Genomic DNA, 23586 nt, shown 5'->3' on the forward strand with positions numbered 1-23586 from the left:
GGTTGCTCACCAGATCTGGACTAGGAACTAGGATGAAGGGTTTCCATTCACAGCTATTTAAATCTCCAGGTTTGTCATTGACACCCATGTCCACAGGTGCTGGCAATGTGATTTCACTGGAAACTCACAAATCCAAATTTAGAATTCAATTCTGTGCCACATTGAAGATAATTCAGCATCCAATTTAAACATCTACCTTTTCCCACTTTTCCAGAAGGTTATGGAAACAGAAGAAAATGAGCCCATCTTGTGGGCACTGTGCCCCACGATAGCAAGGTAAGTTAGACCAAGGTCACAGAACAGTTGTCATGATTCCCAGAAAAAAATAAAATTTGAGTACGTGATGGTCCCAAGTGTGAAATTTATCCTGAGGACTGCCTGACAAGCTGCAGCTGGTGGACGTGATTGCTGCTGGCAATCTGTACCCTCTCCCACACTAGGTCCCCCAAACCCAGCCCAAAGTATGTACTATTTTGAATTGTTAGCAAAAAAATGGTGCAAATGCAGAAAAGTTGGCTGAAAATAGATCTATTACCCTGATGTCATAAAGGTCTTGGCTGCAGGGGCATGCTCTGTTCCTTCAGCCCTATCCCGAGAGGCAGAACAGACTCCCCCCTTTAGTTCTTCCACAGCCCTCCCCGAACTCTCCATGGTTCCCTGGATCCTGCAGAGAATGTTGGGAGCACATGATTCCTGTGCACATCTGGCATGGATCCAGGGAAAAATATATGGGGTTTGAGCATGAAATCATTGGATCAGATGGAAGAAGTTTGAAAGTGTTTACCACCCGAGAGACAAGCTGAAGGATGGGTATTGTCTCGGTTGGTTTGGGCTGCTATAACACAAAAATGTAGACTAGGCTTCTTACACAACAAATGTTACTTTTCCACAGTTCAGGAAGCTGAGATGCCTTGCTTTAGAGAGAAATTTATCTATTATAAGAAATCAGTTTATGAAAAATCAAAGAGATGGAGTATATACACTGAGAACAGAAACTATACATCCATCTATTAGAAGTATTGCATTGTGCAAGTGACGTCGAGTTCTGTTCAACAGGGCTTTGTGTCATCATTACAGTAACACGTGAAACCAAGAAGGCCCTGAGGCGTCCTTAACCATCTGGGTTCTACTTCTGTAAATTCCAGTTCCCGTTTGTCCTCCTGTTTATGATTCAGCCCAGCAACAATATCTGCCATACTTGAGCAATGGAGGCCCCTCCAGATGAATGACTGGTCTCTCCTCTCGTACTCCACCTGTTGCCCAGAGGCCTTGCACTAGAGATAAGATTTGTTGGTTGGGGCAGGAGGGTATAAAGGAGACTATCCCCTCATTCAACTGCATCACCCCAAGTGCATTCGGAGAACCACCATGAAGACCATCACCTTTCTCATGTTCCTATAATTGTTGATGTTTTATCTTTTTATCCAATATTGAAGGAAGTGACAGGGATAGAAACTAATTTTCAAGAAATGTAGTTTCCTGTGTAGGTCAGAAGCTGAGCAGCCAACATGTGGGCCTCTCTACTCCACAAAAACAACATGGGAATTTCAAGAGTATCTAACAGGAGGCAAAGGCCATGCAACAGGAAATAGCAAACTCAAATCCTCCCTGTCCTCATCCAGTTCTGAGGATTCCCTGAGACTGTGGTATGTGACTAGTGTAAAGATGCAATTTATCGATCAAATCGAGACATTTTTGAGATTGAAAAGTGGCATAATTGTTAATTGCCCAAGGCAGCATGTATAAAATGGCAAAAAACAAACAAACAAAACAAAAAAACCCCAGCACAACACATAAAGTTGTTTGTAAGGAGTGAATGCATTGATGTATGGGGATCCTACCCACAGTGTCTGATACATGATGAGGTCAGTAAATGCCCATTGGCTTTTCACTGGCCAAGAGCTCTGTATTATCTTGGTCTCCAGACTTTGGTGAACTGTCTAGGGAAGTGTTTCATAGCTGTTGAGAGCACAAACACTGAAGCCAGATTCCCGGGGCTGGGATCCTGACCCTACCATGGACTTGCCTTGTGATTTGGGTAAAGTTCCCTGTATTCTTGTAAACCTCAGTTTTCTCATCTGTTCAATGTGAATTATAATAGGGATCTTGTAGGTTTGTTTTGAGATTTAGTAACTTAACATAGGCTAAGTATTCAGCATAAGCCTAGTAAATAGCAAGTTCAGGTAAGTATAATTATGCTCATTCTTTCCCTTTCCTATTTCGAACTCCTGTGGTTTCAAATCAGAAATTTTTCTCTTGTCTTAGAAGAGCAAATGTTCCTTTTAATAATGAGACATTAACATGGGTATACAAGGCCAGAGTCACCACAAGACAAAATATATAATTGTGAAATAGGCAATGTTATTAAACCTCAAGGGTGTAGCTCTCAAGATAGTCCTCAGGGTAAAAGTTCACACTTGAGACAACCAAGGACCTACATTTTTTGACTGGGAATCATGACACCTGTAGCCCTGTTCTGTGACCTTACTCTAACTTACTCTTCTATTATGGGGAACAGTGCCCACCAGATGGGCTCATTTCTTCCATTCCCATAACCTTTTGGAAAAGTGGACAAAGGTGGATGTTTAAATTGGATGCTGAATTATCTTCAATGTGGCACAGAATTGAATTCTAAATTTGGATTTGTGAGTTTCCAGTGAAATCACATTGCCAGCACCTGTGGACATGGGTGTCAATGACAAACCTGGAGATTTAAATAGCTGTGAATGGAAACCCTTCATCCTAGTTCCTAGTCCAGATCTGGTGAGCAACCATGAAGACCTTCATCTTTCTTGCTCTCCTGGGAGCTGCTGGTGAGTCTTGAGTAGTAAGTGATCAGTAGGTGTCTTGTGATGTTTTTAAGGCTGCTCATTCTACCCTGGAAGAGAACAATGAATGCTGAATATAATCTCTGTACTCAAGATGCTTAAGATGTTGAAATAGTGCATGGTATATGTCTGTAGGTAACTAAATCTCACTTTTTGGAGAAGATTATGGTGAACAGAGGTGATTAGTGTAGAAAGTATTAAGGGGAAGAATTTGCCTTGAACATCAAGGTATAATCTATGAAGAAACAGTAAAAAGAAAAGACAGTCAACAGTAAGGAAATGTTGTTTTGTCCTTTCTAAGGAATTGGTTTAATAATTCGGACTAGAGACTAATCTTGTGCTCCTTGAAGAGGCTGTGAGCCTCAAAGCCTGAGTCTCCTCTATACTAAAGGGCATCTTAAGAGGGATCTTAATAGGCAAAGACACTCTATTTCTTTTTTTTTTTAAAGCAGGAATTAATAATTAGATACGTACAATAGTGTAAGTACCATATGTGTCAAATGTATAGGGCGATAAGATTTGGAAAATATTTATGTTAAAATCACTGTTTCCTGAATATACATGACACAAAAACATGACCTATTTTTTTTTCTGGTTAATCTGCAAAACCTTGCTGCTGAGTAGAAATTCCACAGTAAATCGGTTCTCCAACTTTTCTTTGTCAGTTGCTGCCCCTACGGACGACGATGACAAGATCGTCGGGGGCTACACCTGTTCAGCGAGTTCCGTCCCCTACCAGGTGTCCTTGAACGCCGGCTACCACTTCTGCGGGGGCTCCCTCATCAACAGCCAGTGGGTGGTGTCCGCGGCTCACTGCTACAAGTCGTAAGTAACCCGGACGCGCAGCCCTCTTCTCTGAGGTCAGGTCACGCCCAGCCCTGCCAAAGCACAGTCAGGGTCAGCTATAGAGTTATGCTTGAGGTGGGGGGATTCAGATCCCAAGACCTCATCATCCACCCCTAGCCCCCTGGCCCTAGGCTTTGTGTGCATCAGGGGACTTCCCCACAAAAAGATGCCCTTAGAGTTCCTTGATGGCCTTCCAAATGAGGAAAATAAAGACGTAGGGAGAAAAATAGTGAGTGATTAGACATACCTGGAGTGCCTTAGAGCTCTAATCATTAAAGCTCAACCAGGAACAAACTGGCATATGGAAGTAACAAAACAAAGGAAATTCCCAGCACAACCTAAAGATGAACACAACTCATTCTGTTCCCTTAAGACGCGGTCATATCTCTGAGGCCTGCCACATCTCCCTGCAATAATTGATAATCCCGACCAGATTAATCAAGCCCAGTTCCCTTTTCATCTCCTGTGTGATTGGCATCATTTGGTTCCCATCCCTATACCTAAAGAATCTAGCAGAGGTTGGGCTGTGAGTCTGGCCTTGGAGTGACACCTACCTAAGGCATCCTCTAACTGGCACCATATGCAGTAGGACTACCTCAAGTGCACAATCACCTGTGTGTGCATGTGTGTGTGTGTGTGCGCGCGCGCACGTGTGCGCGTGCGCCTGCTTCAAGGGGCTTGTGTCTGTGCTTAGGCTCCAGACTGGGCTGTGCTGGGAGGGGAAGGAGCTCACGTTGGAGACTCAAAGAACTTGTCATCCTTTCATCCAGCGGAATCCAGGTGCGGCTGGGAGAATACAACATCAACGTCGCTGAGGGCAATGAGCAGTACATCAGCGCAGCCAAGAGCATCCGCCACCCCAGCTACAACCAGAACACCCTGAATAACGACATCATGCTGATCAAACTGAAATCAGCTGCCACTCTCAACAGTCGAGTAGCCACTATCTCTCTGCCAACATCTTGTGCAGCTGCTGGTACCCAGTGTCTCATCTCCGGCTGGGGCAACACCAAAAGCAGTGGCTGTAAGTCTCACCTGGAGCAGAAGCACCAGGTCTCAGAATCCTAGAGGTGAAGAGCATGCTGAGCCTCAGTTCGCCCTAGCTGTCACTCAAGGCAATGCTCCCAGGGTATAGAGGCGTTCTAGGGCACCTTAGAATATACAAACCGAAATGGGTAACATTTCTCTGCTGGAGAACACAACAAAAAAGGACCATGATAAAGTTGCCAGGTATGCACCTAAAATGTGACTCGTGATTTGCAGGGAACCAAAAAGCGAGGAGGAACACAGAACAGAGACTAAGAGATTTGGAACTTCTCAAAGTATAGCCCCGCTTCACAAACAAAGTCTCTAGATTGGAGATCTGTGGTCACTGATGCTAGTGTCAGAGGGAGAACAATTTGGTGATTAAAACCTTTTGGAAGACCCTCCAGATAAAAGTTGTGCTTCCAGAAGAGAAGTTGCTGGTAATGGGAGAGAAGGCATGGGAATATTGGGAAGCGGGGGGAGAGATGGAGAAAGAAATTTCCCAGATTGTATGGCCAATCCTCTTCCATTTTTAATCTTGCACCCCACAGCCAGCTACCCTGACACCTTGCAGTGCCTGAAAGCTCCCATCCTATCTGCCAGCGCTTGCAGCAGTGCCTACCCAGGCCAGATCACCAGCAACATGATCTGCGTGGGCTACCTGGAGGGCGGAAAGGACTCTTGCCAGGTCAGCAGCTTTGCCCTCCTTTTCCTTGCAGCTCAGCCTCTCGTATCTCCACTGTGTTTCCCATTTCCTGAAACACAGAACATTGAAAAGCTGTCTCTGGGACTGATCCTGAGGGCTGAGGGATAGATTTGGGATAAATAATACATTTTCTTTTTGCTGTGTGAATGGATAAGGTTCAGGAAAATAGGTACACAGGAGATCATATTCAAACAGTACATCCAGGTGCCCTTCTGAGGAGGGCTATAGCAGAAGGAAACTTTGAAAGATGCTGGCTAGATGGGCCGCATGGCACGACCCAGTCCTCACCTCTTCTTGGCTTTACAGGCCAAGGGGAGGTGAGGAAAGAGGGGAGCTAGGAGGAGGGAGGAGAAAGAATAGGGGTACAGTGTGGAGACTGAGGGTTGGCTTTCCAGGGAAAGAGGAGGGTTTCGTGGCGGATCGGCAGGCTGGGAAGGTGGTCCCCAGGTGAAGGACAACATCTTTGAGCCTTTCTCCCATCTGGGCGTAGTAGCGAGTTCTAAGCAGCTCTTCCTTCCTGCCCAGGGTGACTCTGGGGGCCCTGTGGTCTGCAACGGACAGCTCCAGGGTGTCGTCTCCTGGGGCGAAGGTTGTGCTCAGAAAAACAAGCCTGGTGTCTACACCAAGGTCTGCAACTACGTGAGCTGGATCCAGCAGACCATCGCTGCCAACTGAACAGCTACAGCTCTTCATGACCCTCCCTGTCAATCAGCTTCACCTTCCTCCCATCCTGCAAACACTACCTAAATAAAAACCTTCTCTCCTGGGCCAAAGACGTTCAAGTGTTGTTAGCTGGTTTTCATGTACTTTCTCTTCATTCTGGCGGCTAAGAAGACGGTGCACATAGAGGTGAGCTATTATATGAAGGTGGAATTTGCGAGGGTATTTAGTCCTTCATGCAGCCTCATCAAAAAACATCACTGCTCACCTGCTGTGTGCCAGACCGTGTGTGGATGTTGAGGCTATAAAGATGAACAAGGTTATTGGTCTCTGTTACCATCACATTTTTACACAGATAATGACACTAAAATGCACAGCGTTAGAATCAACTGCCCAAAGTCACAGGACTAGGTCACAGGGAAGCTGAGGTGAAGCCCCTGCTGTCCTCAGCCCCTCGCTTTGCTCCTGCTGTGGCCCCGTGCTCTCCCTTTGTGTCTAATCCACCTGAAACTCTGTGGGGCTGGGCTAGGGGAAAGGCTAGATGGGGAAGGTTTTAAAAATTACAGATCCTGTATTTCCAAGGTTTCACCTACAAATTTCTTTAATTCTCCAAGATATTCTTGTTTTCCACCTGGAGTTTTATTGGTAGAGCAGGCATGATTTCTGCCAGCAATCTGTACCCTCCTCCACACTAGACCCCCCATAATCCCGGTCAAAGTATCTAACAATTTGATTTGTAAGCAAAAAAAAAAAAAAGGTGCAAATGGAGATAAGTTTGTGGAAAATTGATCTGTTACCCTGAGATCATAAAAGTCTTGAACATAAGGGTGTTGTTCTCTGTTCTCTACAGCCCTCTCCCGAGAGGCTGCACCAGACACCCCCCTTTAGTGTCTCAGTATCTTTCCTGCAACTTTTTCCTTTTCCTTGTATCATCTAGAGGATTATTAGGAGTACAGGTCCAGTACATGATTCCTATGTGTATTTGGTATGAATCTAGGGAAAAAGATACAATGTGGTCTAAGCAGCAAAGCATTGGAATAGGTGGAGAAGATCTGAGAGGTGAAAATGTTTGTAGTCCCAGGAGGATAAGCTGATATGGTAAGGGATGGGTGTTATTTCAGTCAGTTGCTGCTCTAAAACCGGAAAACCACAGATTGGGTGGCTTAAACAACAGCAATTAATTACAGTTTTTGAGGCTAGAAAGCCCAAGATCAAGGTGACCCAGGAAGCAGCGGGGGCCCCATTCTGACTTGTAGACAGCTGCCTTCTTGCTGTATCCTCACATGGCTGAGAGAGCTGACTCTAGTATTATAATTGGGCTGCGGCAGGCGTGCAGCCAATAGCATCGGCCGTCAACCCGTTACTGAGCAACCATTACTGGGAGATCATTAGCAGGAGACCCTTCACCTGGCAGGTGGAGGTTGCCCTTGGCCAATGTCATGGTCCTCGCGGTGGGGAGTGCGATAAGAGGTGAATCAAGGTCTTCCCCCTAGGCGTCTCCAGGCCCTCTAGCTTCGGGTGGGCAGGTGAGCTGGGGGTGCCTGGGAGACAGGCTGTGTCCTGCAAAGCTCCAGAGCCCTCACCATGGCCACCCACTGGCCAGGTCCAGGCCATGAGTCAGGGGGGACCTCTCCCCCATCCCCACTTCTGCGACCTAATGGCTGTGGCGGTCTGCATGGGTCCACAGGAGCCACCCCCCCATCCTTTGGGTGGCCTGAGGAGCTTGAGGGCCGGCTGGGTCCTGGGCGCCTTTCTCCCTCAGTGACGACAGCTGAACAGGGTCTGGGGATCTGGCCCTGAGGGCACTGCCAACTGAAATCTGCCTCTTCAGATGGGCCTGGGCACTGGCATGAGGACCCAGACTGGGTGGTGGAGGAACGTCCTGGGCAAGGTAACCTGCCCGTGCAAGGACCCGCTCCTCTTAGCCAGGGCCTGGACCTCGGAGGGCGAAAGTCAAGCCTTGGAACCTTGCCCTTTCTTGTCAGAACAGAGAATAACGTTCGTTTTGGTGGAGGTTTACAGGAACATCACCCCTAACCACAACCTGACCTCAAGAACAAAGGAACTGACAGCAAGAAATTTGCAACAACTAACCACACCCCTCCTTCACCTTTCCAATAAAAGGGCTTTCCTGAAAGCTTTCAGGGAGTTTGGGGTTTTTAAGGCATGAACCACCCATTTCCTTGCATGGCCCTGCACTAAACCTTTCTCTTCTCCAAACTCCAATGTTTTGATATCGTTTGGCCTCACTATGCATTGGGAACACAGACTTGCATCCGTTAACAGTATCTCCCTCTTATAAGACCCCTAATTTCAACATGGGGGCTCCACTTTTATGACCTCATCTAAACCTTCCAAAGGCCCTACCTCCTCATACATCTCCTTGGGTGTTAGGGTCTGAACACATGAATTTTGGTGCTAGAGGACATGAATATGCAGTCCATGACAGGTATCTTAAAAGAGGAAGGTACAGGAAGATACATTCTCCTATTACCAATTTTCTATCCCTTTGTATACCTCTGGATGGCATATTTGTAGGGAGCAGTCCTGAGCCCTTAATATTGCCTTCTCATGCCACTAGGATGCAGCCCAAATTCCTTTGCCTTGTGTTCAAGGTTATTAAATATTCAGTTATAACTAATATGTCCTGTGTATTTCCTTAGTCCTTATTGAATTGCTTTTGTGTTTGCTTATGGCCTGAAATAATTTCACATATAACTCATCTTTTTTTTTTAAAATGTCACCTTATATCTACCTTAACTAAACATCTCAGGGTTCTCTACAGAAACAAATGGATTTAAAGATTTCCTTGTTTCCTATGAAGTGTTTTTCTACCCCATCCTTCACCACCACCAGTATACACCTATTCACCTAATCACCTCAGGTAGAGGGAACATTCAGAGACCTGAAAACACAAGTGAGATTCATAAACGATGAGAGATCAGGGCAGGCCCAAAGTAAAGTACGGAAAGGGCAAATAAATCATTTTTCTTGATGTCATCCAATAGTCCCTTTTCAGCATATCTTGGCATTTTCTATCTCTTATTTTTTTTTAAAATCTCTTCATTATTTGTAAATTTATATTAAAATGTGAAATCTCTATGCTCCTTGGCCCAGCAACTAAACTTCTGGAATGCTATCCTATTAAAAGGTACATATAAAAACGAAAATGTATAAATGTGAATGTACCATTTACAAGTCATTCAGTTGCAAGGAACAGAATGTCCAACTCATGCATTTAAAATGTACTTTAACATGCACTAGTGGAAGCTTAGAAATAGTGAGAACTTCAAGGATGGTTTGATTCAGCAATTCGAAAATGCCATCAAGGACCCAATTAATTTCTGTCTTTGCCCTCTGCATCACGTCTGTTTTAACTTAAGGATGAAGCCTTGTGATCAAGATAGCTGTCAGAGCAATACTCTCCCTTGCCTGTATCTAGGGAGAGAGAAGCTTTTTCCCCAAAAGCCCCTGTCAAATATCACACTGTGTCTCCTTAACTGAATTGGTCTCTTGCACCTCCCTGAGCCCTGAAGGGGATGGTGCTGTTGAACTTATAACTAAGTTACATGGCACATTTCAGAGCAGAGAGTAGACTTTTCATTTTGCAATAAACATGCCCTTCTTGGTGTACATTTGGTTAACTGAGTGATTATAAGCTTAGCTATCAAGAAAAGGAGGTGTGGAGGTTAAGGAGGCACCCACAGTCTCCACTAGAGTAATCAAGGATGCTTATTGATGTATTGTTTATATAACACTGAAAATCTAGAAATAATTCAAATATTCTTTAATAGAGGGTTGATTAAATAAACCTGGTATGTTGTACAGTGGAGACAAGGTAACTCTTCTATTCATTTATCCAACCACTTACTTAACTTATTGGGGCCTATTATGTGCCTAACAATGTTTTATTCACTAAAGACACAGCAGGGAAGAAAATAGTTTAAACCTTGCCTTCATGGTGTATTTATTCTGATTGGGGAAACAGAAAACAAATAAATAGAGACTACAGAATATAATGCTAATTAATGCAAATGCCACAGGAAAGGAAAACTGGATCCAAGAATGGATAAATGGAGGGCAAAAATCTGTTTCCAAAGTATAATCAAACATCAAAAGACCTATGAAAGCATACTAAAATTTTAAAACAAAAACCCAGTTTGTAGAGTCAGAGAGAGATCTCTCACCAAAATACATTTACTACAAACAAATGCCTAATTCATGATTCAATAAAAATCCAGGAAGACATGACATTTCATAGCAAAAATAAGGCAATGTAAAGAGATTACAGTCTGAGATTAACAACCTCATTGCAGTAACAGATAGTTTTAATTTACTTATCACTTGCTCTGAAAACTCTGAGATGGCTCTCAACTGTCAACTTTATGGTTAGGACCTTTGATAGCTATGTAAAATAAACCAATATTTGCGCTTGGAAGTTTACCTACTTGTATAAGTTTTTTTCACGTGCGATTTATAAGCTGGGTAGAAGTAATTTCACTTCAAATTGGTACACTCCGTAATCTGTTAGTTTTCCCATTAACAAGCAAAGCATTTCAAGGTATACTCAAGATGAATTTATCTAAGAATATTTGCTTTAATAAGACAAATGGAAGCCTCTTTTTCCCTAAAAATCTTATTTAATTCATTAAATGAAAATTATTCTAATCATTTATCTTTTATGGCAACAAACTTTAGTATTAAAATAAATTTTAAAAGACCTTTAAAAAATAAAGATATTCACTATCTTGGCATGATTTTATCCTTACTTTTAAAAGTCAAGTAAGAATGTTTGCCTTGTTGAAAAAAATGCAAATACTAAAGTCTTTATTTAGTCTTCAAAATATCCATTCATTCTGAGTAGCTCAGTCTAATCACTTTTTTATTTATACTCCATCTAAGCTGTGGAAACTTTCTGAACATACTCTTGCTATATGATCCAGCAATCACACCCCTTGGTAATTACTCAAAGGAGTTGAAAATGGATCTCCATATAAAAACCTGCACATGAATGTTTACAGCAGCATTATTTATAATTGCCAAAACTTGGAAGCAACGAAGATGTTCATCCTGTGAAGTAGGCACTAATATTCCTCCCATTTTATAAATTAGAATACTGAGGCTTAAAGAGGTTAAATGTTTTTATCAGAACAAGGCAGCTAGATAGTCCTGAAGCCAGGAATTGAACACTAGGAGCTTTACTCCCAAGTCTGTGCTCTTCATTGCTCTTAATAAACATGGAAATGTTACAAAGATTTAAGGACTTACAGTGATATTTGGACATAAAGATAAAAAGGTTATCCCAGAAGCCTGGCAAATATGGGGATCCTAAGGTTATAGTTATTTAACAAGCATTTATATAGCATTTATTATTTACCGTTAGAACTTGCTGTCCCCAGCACTTTATAGATAGGAAATCTGAACAGACCAATAATGAGTAAAGAGATTGAGTCAGTAATCAAAAACCTCTCAACACAGAAATCCCCAGGATCAGACAGCTTCACTGGAGTATTCTACCAAACATTCAAAGAATGAACACCAACACTTCTCAAACTCCTCCAAAAACTGAAGACAAGAGAATAGTTCCAAATTCATTCTACAAGCCCAGCATTACCCTGGTATCAAAGCCAGAGAAAGACAACAGAAGACCAATATCCATACTTGAACCCATTATTTGTTACATATCCCTAGGGGAGACAGTCAGAAAGTTAAGGCTAACATAAAAAGGAGTGGGGTGCATTAAAAAGAGCAGTAAGTGTCAAAACTGAACAGGTAAGGAGATTGATTTTATTCAGATTATTGCAATAAGAACATCCCAGATCTGAAGATCAGAGTGTCTCAGAAGGATGGTTTTGCCTTAAGATTTTTGTAGGGAGATATAGACAATTTACAGGTGTGGAGACTAACAGTTGAGGTTGTTTTGCAATCAGGGGAATTCTCAGTTAGTCAGCTGAGCAGGAGGTGTTTATCTCTAGTTGTAGTTAGATTCGAAGGGGAAAACAGTTCTAAGCTCAGCTAATCATTGATGAGAGGGAGAATGGGGATCTGGAGGGTCGTGTCTGGCCGTGTCAGTGGGTTCAGGCAAAAGGGGAAAGGTCTGTGAATGACCTTGTCACACATCAACAAAGGAGTCATCTAAAGTCTTATGGGAGCCATGAGAAAGAGTGGATGGAGGCTCTTCAAATTCATGTAGGGAAGGGCCATTTCTCAGAATACAGAATTCCCAAGAATTTTTCACCCGCCACTGTTTTCTGGAAGCCCAGGGCTCAGGTAAAGTTCAACACATCAAAAGAAACCTGGAGACCCAGTTCCGCGTCCTGAGGATCACAGCATCCCTGTCACTAAAATGGGGAGAGGAGGAGGATTTGTTAAATTTATCTCAAACCCCTATGTTTGATGAGTCTCTGGGAGGGGCAGAGGGACTCTTGGGGCAAAGGGAGATGGCAAGTGAGGGCAGGGAGAGAGGTTCACAGTCACAAAGGGAGGAGTGGACAACAAAGAAAGACTATGTCACAGAGAGGGGAGGAGAATGTCAGCAGGTACATCAGGACTCCTGAGATTTTTAGGGTCAGAGAAGAGGCACCAGGGCTGGACTTGGTCTGCCCCTTCCTCTTTCACCCACATCAGAGACAGCTCCCAGCTGTGCCTTCCATAACTGGATTTTGATAAGAGCTAGTCTGAAGACTGCTGTAGAAGCCTTGCTTCTCCTTTACCCCCCAAATTCATATTTCTCCCCCTGCTGTTCTTGCCAAGGACACGTGGACTAAAAATTGAGACAACTGACACCTTGATCTGATTTATCTGCTCCTGGTGAAATCCCAGCCTGCCATGAAGAGTTGTCTCATCTTCGCGCTCATGAGCGCAGCCGGTGAGTCTGGGGTCTTGTTGCTGTTTAGGGAGAGATGTGGTGGTGTACAGGAGGGTCAGAGAGAGAAGCAGCTAGCCCCAGTTGAAGAGAGAGGAGGTGGTGGGCATTTCCTTCAATTAACTGTTGATGGAAATGAAAGGAACCACTCTCGATGCATAGCTCACCCCATCAGCAGGTCTCTCTGAGCTTCTCCCGTGCCTGTGAGCATGTTAGGATACATCATTATAAGTCCCCTGCACTCTCCCAGGACTCTTGAGTATGTGATTTCCTAGAATGCTACTTCTCCTGACAGACACCTGAAAAGTATATCTTCCCTCCCTCTGGGTAGATGGACCTTGGAGGAGTGAGTGCAGGAAAAGAAGGGGGACTAGGTCAAGGGTCAAGCTCTTCCATTCCTTTCACCACCAAAGTCAGGTAGTATTTAACTTTTCACTTTCATTCCTGGAAAAAGTTAATTTAAAATAATATTTTTAAAGTAGTAATTCTTTTTTTTTTTCATTTTTATACTACACAGCACTGCCAATCAGCATTTTTGTGCAGCCTCAGATAAGCCTTTGCATTAATTTCACAGAATTTTAATATACCTCCATCTCAAGCAAAGATATGTCGGTTTTCTTAATGTGTAGAGCTCGGGTGACATGCATGATTCCCCTTTGATTTAAAATAATATTTAAAATAATTTGAAGACCTTGACATTGTCTTTGAAACCCTTAGGGTGGGAAAAACTAACCTAGCCAACTCTCACCTCTTGCCCTGTCTCTTTTTCTATCTGTGACCCCACTGATTCTTTAGGAGTCATGCTGGCCAAAGGTTCTCATGCTGAGATGAACACAGCAGAAGATTTTACTATTCCTTACATGGTCTATCTGCAGTCTTTCCCAGAACCCTGTGTGGGGTCTCTCATTCACCCTGAGTGGTTACTGACTGCTGCTCACTGCCCCTTACCGTAAGTATCCCTTTGCTCTTAAGAGCCATGAGGGACCTATTGAAACAAAAGCAGGTCTGGTGAGGCATCTCACCAAGTTCTAATGGCATCCTAGGGAATTAGAAGACCCAGGAAGAGAGAGGGTCATCTTCCCAATGGAGAAAAGACGCGTAATACACATTTGGGCAGTTTAGGAGGAGATGAAGAGGAAGGTGTCAGAAGACTCTTTCTCATGGAGAGTACATAATATTCCTTCATTCAACATACTCATTGAACATTTACCCTATTCCAGGGACTGCTTAATGCACTGAAAAAACAGCACGGGAACAAGATGGAAGTTAGTTTTCCCTCGTGGAGTACACATTCCTGTAGAGGAAGTAAGCCAAAACAAATAAATGTGCCAAAATAAAATAGTAAAAAGAGTGACAAGCTGTAAAATACAGGAATAAGACAAGATAACTACTTTAGTTAGGGTGATCATGTCAGGCTTATGTGAAGAGAGGAGACCAACAGGAAGAGGAGGATGCAACCAAGTGAATAAATTCTGGGGAAAACTCCAGGCAGAGGGAATAGTATACATGGAGTCTCTGAAGTAGTAAAGATAACTGAGTGTTTGCCAAACTGAGAGACCAATGTTGAGTAAGTGTAATGAGTAGTGGTGGGTGTTCACAGGCTGAGGTTAAAGGGTTAGGCTGAAGCCACGTGATGCAGGTAACAGGAGAAGGGCGAAGGAGCTCTACACGAGATGATGCTGTCCCTTTCAAACCTCAGGGTCACTCTTGTGTGTGAGAAAGTGTCGTATAACTGGCGCCTAGTCAGAGATTCAAGAGTGTACAGGGTCATTTCTAACTCAGAACTCTCAGCCATCTGGTTGTTCGAGACAGTTCACTTGGACACAGATTGAAGCCCTGCTCTTTGGATTAATGAGAAATGCAAAGGAAATAAAGACAGTTCATCCCCTCCAAGAACTGGAATTGGTAAATTGGACATTCTTCTCTCAGCCAGGTCTAATGCATGAACGGTTTTTGGTAGGCAGTGGCTCCTGTATCTGTTATGTGACTGGACTCCTGGCAATGGAAGTGGGAAGGTTTGAATCTGTCCAGGAAAGGGGTAAATGGGAGTCCTGATAGACTACTAAGAGTCTAGTGAATCTATGATCCGTGTAGGCAGCACATACAATGATAAGGTCCCCAGAGGACCCGGGAAGGCCCTAAGAGTATCCAGAAACAAAGGGTACAGTATGCTTGCTCAAGAGTTGCTTGAGACAGTGTGGTATAGGCAAAGGCCTCTGGAATAATGGTTTCTGGTGCCATCTCTGTTACCTGTTCATTCAGATTATCCAAACCATCACCATCATCACCATCACTGTCATCACAACAACTAAGTTGCACTGAGCATGTTCTAGGTGGCAGATACCACATAAGGTTTTGTGCATATACATTGACTCTAACACAACAATCCTATAAACCATTGTTACTAATATTTTACAGACCAAGGCAGGTCTCTTCAGTTCTCAGGTCTAAGAGATAAAAGTAAGATGATTAGATGATTGGGGAAAGTCACCTCTGACACTTCTGGCAGTCCTGACATTCTGTGACCCTGTTCTTTTCCATCTCCTTGCATTCCTTCTTCCACAGAGTTAAAATCCGATTGGGAGTTTATCAGCCCAACATCAAAAATAAGAAAGAGCAGACACGGAATTACTCAGTGACCATGCCATACCCTGAATTCAACGCACAGTCTCTGAACAATGATTTGATGATGATAAAGCTGTCCAAGCCTGCTGCGCTCAACAGCCAAGTGGGAACCGTAGCCATAGCTATGGAACCCTTACCATTTAATGACTCCTGCTTTATCCCAACCTGGACCTGGAGTAAATATAAAAACTGTAAGTGTTTGACTCTGTGTTCTTCAACCTGAGAAGCTTTGGGCACTAGGGAAAATGCGGAGAGATCTATCTGAAGGAAATAGCTGCTTTACATTTTACGGTTAAACGTAAAGATGAAGTAGGTGCCAAAAATGAGTCTTTCTTGGGCTTTGTGTGTCTCTTCTCACAATCGTTGCTAATGTTCCTGTGGGTTTTTTAAGCTTTCTAAGTAATGCACAGTACAGAGAATTATAGATCTGATGATATCGCATGTAAGGCTCACGTAATGCTTGAATCCACTGCTCTGACACAGAGATACTGAACAAGGGACTCTAAGAACGATGGACTGTTTGATACCTGCCATGAATATACTCGGGGATTAATGTATTCACAACAGAGAGGCTTATCACAAGAGTATACGTGCTGAGAGTAACCCTGGACTTCATTTCTCTTCCTCACAGTTAGTGACCCTGACATCCTGACTTGGATAAACCAATATGCACTTCCCTTTGATGAGTGCCAGAATATGCAAGATGAAAGAGTGGCAATAAACATCATGTGTGTGGGACAGCCTCTAAAGACCCTAACTGAAAATAAGGTATTTTTCTTTCCCCAGACAGGAAGATAGCAAGGGGTCCATGAGGCAGAGAGGTGCCCATAGGAAACCAAATGGTACCCAGCCAGAAGGCCTGGAGTCTTTCTCCTCTTCCTCCTCAGTCTCTGCAGTCTCTGGATTTGTCATCAACTCCCTGCCTTCCTTTTTTTTTTTCTTCCCTGCCTTCCTTTAGAGTGGGAGAGATTTGAGGGAGAACCATTCATCCTTTCTCCTCCTACTTGCACTCAGGTTGGTCAAATTCAAACCAAGAGAGGTAAGCCCTACATGGATGTGAAGAGAGGCTTGTCACCTCTCAAGAAAAATGTTTCCAGCCCATTAGATGCTTCTGCTATGATAATGTGCCACTTCTTAGAATTAATTCTTGTTCCACAAGGACAAAGCAATATTAACCTCCTGTTCCCATTCTCTGGCAGGAAGTTTCAGCAGCTCCAGCCATCTGTGGTGGGAGGCTGCATGGAATCTTGACCTGGGCAAGAGGAAGCGTCACCCTGGGAGGTGAAGGATTCTTCACAGAAGTTGATCCTTATGCAAGGTGGATCATGAGTGTCATTGAAAGCCACTGAGGCTCCTCTGTTTCTCCATCCCTTCAGTGCAGTATCTTCATGATTTCTACACGGCATCCACAGCTCTATCTTCCTGTTCTTAAACAGAATTCATTAAAAACAAGCGACACTAAAATCTTGGGCTGTGACCCCTAATCTCTTTATTATATAAACTGTAAACGATGAGAAATTTAGCAACATCCCCACCATTTGTTCATTCAAAAATTATTGAGATATCAGTTATTTGATAGGTAGTGAATATGCCGGGGATACCTTAGTGAATATGACACAGGCATTGCCATCAATTAGCCAATACCTTGTGACTACTGCTACAATGGAATGAACAACAAGTTCCATGAAAGTATAGAAAAAAAAAAAACCATTAGCGTGTCAGAGTCACGGAAGGTACCACCCAAGAAGCAGACAAATTAGGGGAGAATATTGTAAAACTGAGGTATAGTTAAGCAAAAGTAAGAAAAGCATGAAAACTGTGATGTGTTTTCTGAAAAATATGTGTAACTAAGTAATACTGGAGGGTAGAAAATAAATTGTTGGCAGAGGGACAAAGAGAATGTGATAAAAGAGTATTATTTATAGAGGTAAGTGTTAGATAGCAAAAGGTCTGACCTGTTTGTTTGGTAAAGGAATTTAGATTTTTATCTCATAGGCATCAGAGAGTGTGTCATTAAAGCCACTATGGTAAATAGAACATCATCAGATATCTGAATTGGGAGACGTAAGGAAGCAGAGTCTGAACATTTTAGACATATTGACTGTGAGTGGAAACCGAAGGGACAGAGTCATGATAGCGCCTGAGTTTCTGACTTACACAATGGGGTAGATGGTAGTTCTAAATGGTAATGTAAAGAGAACCAGTGTTTTCACGTGTAACAGATCAGGAGCATGGTCAGGAATCAGGAGAGATGGGGCATGTTATATTTGAGACCCTGGAAGGAACTAGAGGTGGTCGTTTCTAGCAAAGATCTGGCTCTCAGGTGATATCCAAATAATAACAGCTAGGAAGCTGCTGCTGAGCACAGGGAGATCAGCTCAGTGCTTTGTAGTGAACTAGAGGGGTGGGATAGAGAGGGTGGGAGGGAGGCTCAAGAGGGAGGGGATATGGGGGTATATGTATAAATACAGCCGATTCACTTTGTTGTACCGCAGAAATTAACACAACATTGTAAAGCAATTATACTCCAATGAAGATGTATATTAAAAACAACTGCTGGAGGGGGGGGTGGTCTGTGTTTATAGGTAGTAGGTGCAGACTTTAATAAAGCTCTGTGCTATTGGGAAGAGATTTGATAGACCCTCAATGCCTCTCTCACACTGGCATAAAGTGAGGAAATGTACAGCATCCCAAACCCATTGACCAGGATACCTAAAAATAGAGAATTTAGAGTATGCTGAGTGACCCAAAAGTAGGGGTTCAAGTGATATAGGAGAGGCTATGGAGTTACGTGTAGGGGAGGCAGTGTGACATGGGATTATCTGTTAAAAAGGAAAAGAGGCACAGAGAGGGCCAGTGAGATGAGCAGATAATCGTGCCACAGGAGAAAAAAGACTCTGCAAAGAGTGGAGAGATTTGGAGCTTCATCTCATGAGGGAGGTGGTGAATCTGTGTGTCTGTAGAGATTGCTGAGGTGGGTTGGTTTTTGGACATTGATTTACTCTGAGCGTGGTTGCTTCTTCTGTCCTACCAAAGCACAGCAAAACAAAACAGTAACAAAACAGAAAAGCCAGCTGGGTTATAACTAAGACCACAGCTTATCCTGGCACCTACAGAAAACCCAAACTCTCAAATTTGGACACTAAGCCCATTTAATTCAACTGTGTTTCTTTTTCTTGTAATCTTTGACCCATCCAAACCACTAGCCCCTCTGCTTGCCTGTCTTCTCCAGTGGGCTTGTCCCTAGTTAGGCCCTGCTTCCTGTCTCTGATTCACTGACCAAAGCTCGCGGCTCCCTTTTTTGAATCACATATTTTTTCCAGAGTTTTTAATAAAATGCTCATCTGATCACTTCTTGTACCTTTTTTTTAATTGACATATAGTTGATTTACAACATTGTGTTAGTTTCAGGTGTACAGCAAAGTGATTCAGTTAACCTTGTGTAACTCTTAAATTATGTCTTCAGCATTTATTGACAATCCTATATTTTCCCAGTCAATCATCTATCATTCTCCATAACAACCAGTTCAAATGTTCTCCTCTCTTCCTCCAACTTCCAGGGCTCACCTTCAGCAGATGACCTCTGATTTGGGAGGAGAGAGATTGAAATCCTCAAAAGATACCTCATTCCACTTTCCACCCCCAACTGGAAAACATACCTAGTTTTTTTCTTATTCATTTTTTTCCCATCCTTTCTGGAAATAAAGCTTTATTATCAACAGCTTTTATCTCCACTTGTGAAATGGATCTCCTTTCCTGACCCCTTCATGGAGTTGCTTTATTGATTATTTCAACTTTTCAGTATTTTTCAACTTCCCCTATCAATTGGGTGCTTCCTGTCACCACTTAAGCAAGACAAAGCCTCTCGCATCTGAAATACAGCACCCTTGGACACGTTTCCTTGATCTGCTCTCTGGTTGCCTCCTTGTCTTCTTTGCAGGCAGTTCTTACTTGGCAATTACTGAAAGGTATGTTTTGTAAGATTCTTCTGTGCCTCTCTCTTTGTACTCTCGTGTGTGTGCTCTGCTCTCTTTTGAGTCCTTGTTCATCTTCCCAGAGATTTCTTCCCCACCTTCTCATTTGATTAACTTCTCCTCATCCTTCTAGCCTCAAACATCACTTCCTCAAGAAGGTCTTCTTCTGATCCTTGCATTCGGGTCCCAGCTATGTGTTTTTCTACCTCCCTTTACTTCCCACATTGTGACATTTATGATGGCAAGTCTTACAACTTCTGTCTCCCCTGTTAGTCTTTATGATCTATGTGGGCAAGATCTTCATCTCCCTTCTCACTTACTCATCAATATCTAATAAAGTGCCAGCACATAGTGTACCTTTGTAATAGTTTTCTATTGTTATGCAAAAGCATTACTGAAAATTGTACAGCTTAAGGCAGCCTTTATTATCTCATGGTTTCTGTGAGTCGAGAGTTCAAGTTTGGCTTAGCTGGGTCCTCTCCTCAGGGTGTAACAAGGCTTCAGGGGAAGCATTTGCTTCTACACTTATTCAGGTTGTTGGCAGAATCCATTCCCTTGTGGTTGTGTGACACAGGACCATTGCTTTTTCCCCGGCTGTGAGCTGAAAGCTGTCATCAGGGCCTTGAGCCTATACTTGGTACAGGTAGGTCACCTGTTCTTCGCTATCTGGGCTTCTCAACGTGGCTGCCTACTTTGTCCAGTAGCACGAAGAATCTCTCTTGCACATGCTAGCAAGATGGATATTTACACAATGTTAATGCTATAGATTAGCATAATCATGGGGATGACATCCCATAACTTTGGCCGTATTCTATTTGAAGCAAGTCACAAGTCCCACCCACACTCGAGGGGAGGCACTTGGGGATTACGTAGGGTGTGAAATGGGACATGGGTCTATCCTCTACAATATTTATTAGAACTTTGTGAAATAATGAACTTCTTGGTTCCTTAACTCCTACACCATAAAAGACATTGCAAGTCTTATACATATAAGACTCCAAAGATAAGGTTTTTCATTCTTTAATTCCTGCTTATGTCTCCACCTAGCTCTTAACCCTCCCCCATAATACTTTCCATTTGTGTTTGTTCCACAAACACACCACATTGCTTCACGTATTCATGCCTTTATAGAAGGCTTTCCCTCTTTTTGAGATGTGTTTTCTCTGCTTTGTCAGACAAGCTCCTTCCTCTTCTCTAAGACCCAGGTAAATTTTAACTTCTGGCTAATCCTTCCTGGCACATAATGTAGAAGTGAATGTCTTCACTTCTTATGGTATGCTCCAAGGCACGTACCTCAATTTTTTTAAATGTTTCTCTGACATTTTATTATGAAAATCTTCAAACATACAACAAAGCTGAAAGTATTTTACAGTGTATACCTGTATATACCGCTTGTATTATACCATTGAGTAGTCTACTTCCATATTAACAGCTTGCATAGGTGTGGTACTTTTGTTACACCTGATGAACCAATACTGATACATTATTAACTAAAGCCCATAGTTTACATTCAGCTTTGCTCTTTACGTTATATAGTCCTGTGGGTTTTGATAAATACATAACATCATGTATCCACAATGTGTATCATACAGAAAAGTTTCATTGCCCTAAAGATGCCTTGTACTCTACCTGTTTATCCCTCTCCCCTTCTCCTAAAACTTAGGCAACCGTTGATCTTTTTACTCTCTCTATAGTTTGCCTTTTCTAAAATGTCATGAATTGAAATCATGCAATATATAATACTTTTAGACGGACTTTTATCGCTTAGTAATATGCATTTAAGATTCCCTTATGTCTCTCATCACTTGATAGCTCTGCTCATCATTTCTTTGATTGCTGAATTATATTCCATTGTGTGGATGTAGCACACTTTTTAAAAAATTGGAATATGGTTGTCATACACTTATGCTAGTCTCAGGTGTACTGTGTGATGATTTGACATGTGCACGCTTTATGAAACGATCATTCCAATGTGTTTAGTAACCATCTGTCCCCACACAAACCCATTACAATCTTATTGACCATATTCCTTATGCTGTAAGTTCCATCCGTGTAACGTATTTATTATATAACTAGAAGTTTGTACCTTTTAATCCACTGCACCTATTTCCCCCACTTTCACCCCCCTCCCTTCTAGAAACTACCTGTTTGTTCTCTGTATCAATGAGTCTGTTTTATTTTGTTTGTTTTGCTTTTTAGATTCCACATATAAGTGAGGGCATGGTATTTCTCTTTCTCTGCCTGACTTATTTCACTCAGCATAATACCCTCTAGGTCCATCCATATTGTCACAAATGGCAAGATTTCATTGTTTATGGCTGAGCAATATTCCATTGTACATACAATATATACCACAACTTCTCTATACCTTTGCCTACTGATGGACACTTAGGTTGCTTGTATATGTTGGCTATTGTAAATTATGCTGCAATGAACGTTGAAGTGCATATATCTTTTCAAATTGGTATTTTTGTGTTCTTCAGGTAAATATCCAGAAGCGAAATTGATGCATCATATGGAAGCTCTATGTTTAATTTTTTGAGGCACTGCAAGACTGTTTTCCATACCACATTTTGCTTACCATTCACTTATTTAAGGACATCTTAGTTGCTTCCCAGGTTTGACAACTACAAACAAAGCTGCTGCCAAATTGATGCGTAAGTTTTTTGTGGACATAAGTTTTCAACTCATTTGGGTAATGCCTAGGAGTGTGATTGCTGGGTCAATTGGTAAGATTAAGTTTAGTTTTTTAAGAAACTGCCACGCTGTCTCCCATGTGTCTGTACCATCTTGCGTTATTCCCACCAGCCGTGAATAAGAGTTCCCATAGTCCCACATCTTGCCAACATTTGGTGTTCTTACTATTCTACTAGGTGTATGGTGGTATCTCATCATTGTGTTAATTTATATTTCCCTAATGACATGATGAGAATCATTTCATATGCTGTCTGCCATCTGTATATTTTCTTTGTCATTATGGACTGAATTGTGTCCACCCAAAAGTCACAATGGGGCTGTATTCGGAGACAGGACCCATCAGGAAGTAATTAAAGTGAAATTAGGTCATAAAGGTGGGGAGCTAATCTCATAGAATTAGTGTCCTTATGAAAAGAGATGCCAGAGAGGAAGGGCCACATGAGAACACAGTGAGAGGCTGTTGCCCACAACCTGGGGAGAGAGCTCTCATGGGAAACTGAATGTGCTGGCACCTTGATCATGAAAGTTGAGCCGTTTCGGCTGCAAGATAATAAATGTCTGTTGTTTAAGCCATCTGGTCTGCGGTATTTTGATACAGCGGCCTGAGCAGACTAATGCATTTGGTAAACTGTTCAGATCTTTGGCCCACTTTTTCATCCGGTTGTGTGTTTTCTCATTGTTGAATTTTAAGATTCCATTACATGTTTTGGATACAAATAATTTAACAGATATGTGTTTTGCAAATCTTGCTCCCTAGACAGTGGTATACCTAGATTTTTAGCTCTGAATACTTTATTTTGTAATTGCCTGTTTATGGACCTCTGATTCCCACTGGTCTATAAGCTCTTTGAGGTCAGGGAGAGTGTCTTCACATTTGGGTACCTTTTACAGTGAGCATACAGTCTAGCACACGTCAGACATAATGTAAATCATTGGCTGGCTGGCTGAGTGAATAGATTGATGAGTAGTGACAGGGAAGAAAGGGCTAATACATCTCAAGGAGGAGTGTAGCAGCAGGCAGGTGGGTCAAGATCAGCACCAGAGGGCTGGGTTATAGTCACTGGAGATAAATGTCAGGGTCACACAAACAGGGGTTAGCGTCACAAAGATGGGAGGGGTCAGTACTGTGTGTGTGTGTGTAGTTCAGAGAGGCACATGGTGTCTGAGATTTACAAAGCAAGGACCACTGTAAGCTTCAACATCTCTCAAATTAGGTGCTTCCTTCCCTGAAAGGGGGGGGGGGAGGGCGAGAGAGAAACGTTGAATTCCAGACCATTCTCCACTGTGTCAAGGACCAAGTCACCTGAACTCTGTTCTTGTTCCTCTGACACCTGCACCAACCCCTACCCTGCCTGATGG

General features: G+C 42.7%; 2 protein-coding genes across 2 annotated transcripts; both read left to right on the forward strand.

Annotated features, from left to right (window-relative positions):
* Positions 1–2773: 2773 nt before the first annotated feature.
* Positions 2774–6081, forward strand: LOC130851706 (serine protease 1). Its single transcript, XM_057732386.1, has 5 exons — positions 2774–2813; positions 3494–3653; positions 4445–4698; positions 5252–5388; positions 5932–6081. Exons 1-5 carry the CDS (start codon positions 2774–2776, stop codon positions 6079–6081), a joined length of 741 nt encoding a protein of 246 aa, XP_057588369.1.
* A 6813-nt stretch (positions 6082–12894) lies between these two features.
* LOC130850849 (probable inactive serine protease 58) lies at positions 12895–16905 on the forward strand. Its single transcript, XM_057730244.1, has 5 exons — positions 12895–12934; positions 13727–13880; positions 15497–15747; positions 16188–16324; positions 16756–16905. Exons 1-5 carry the CDS (start codon positions 12895–12897, stop codon positions 16903–16905), a joined length of 732 nt encoding a protein of 243 aa, XP_057586227.1.
* The last annotated feature ends 6681 nt before the right edge of the window (positions 16906–23586 follow it).

Source organism: Hippopotamus amphibius, chromosome 4, assembly GCF_030028045.1.
Source record: "Hippopotamus amphibius kiboko isolate mHipAmp2 chromosome 4, mHipAmp2.hap2, whole genome shotgun sequence".
Lineage (NCBI taxonomy): Eukaryota > Metazoa > Chordata > Mammalia > Artiodactyla > Hippopotamidae > Hippopotamus > Hippopotamus amphibius.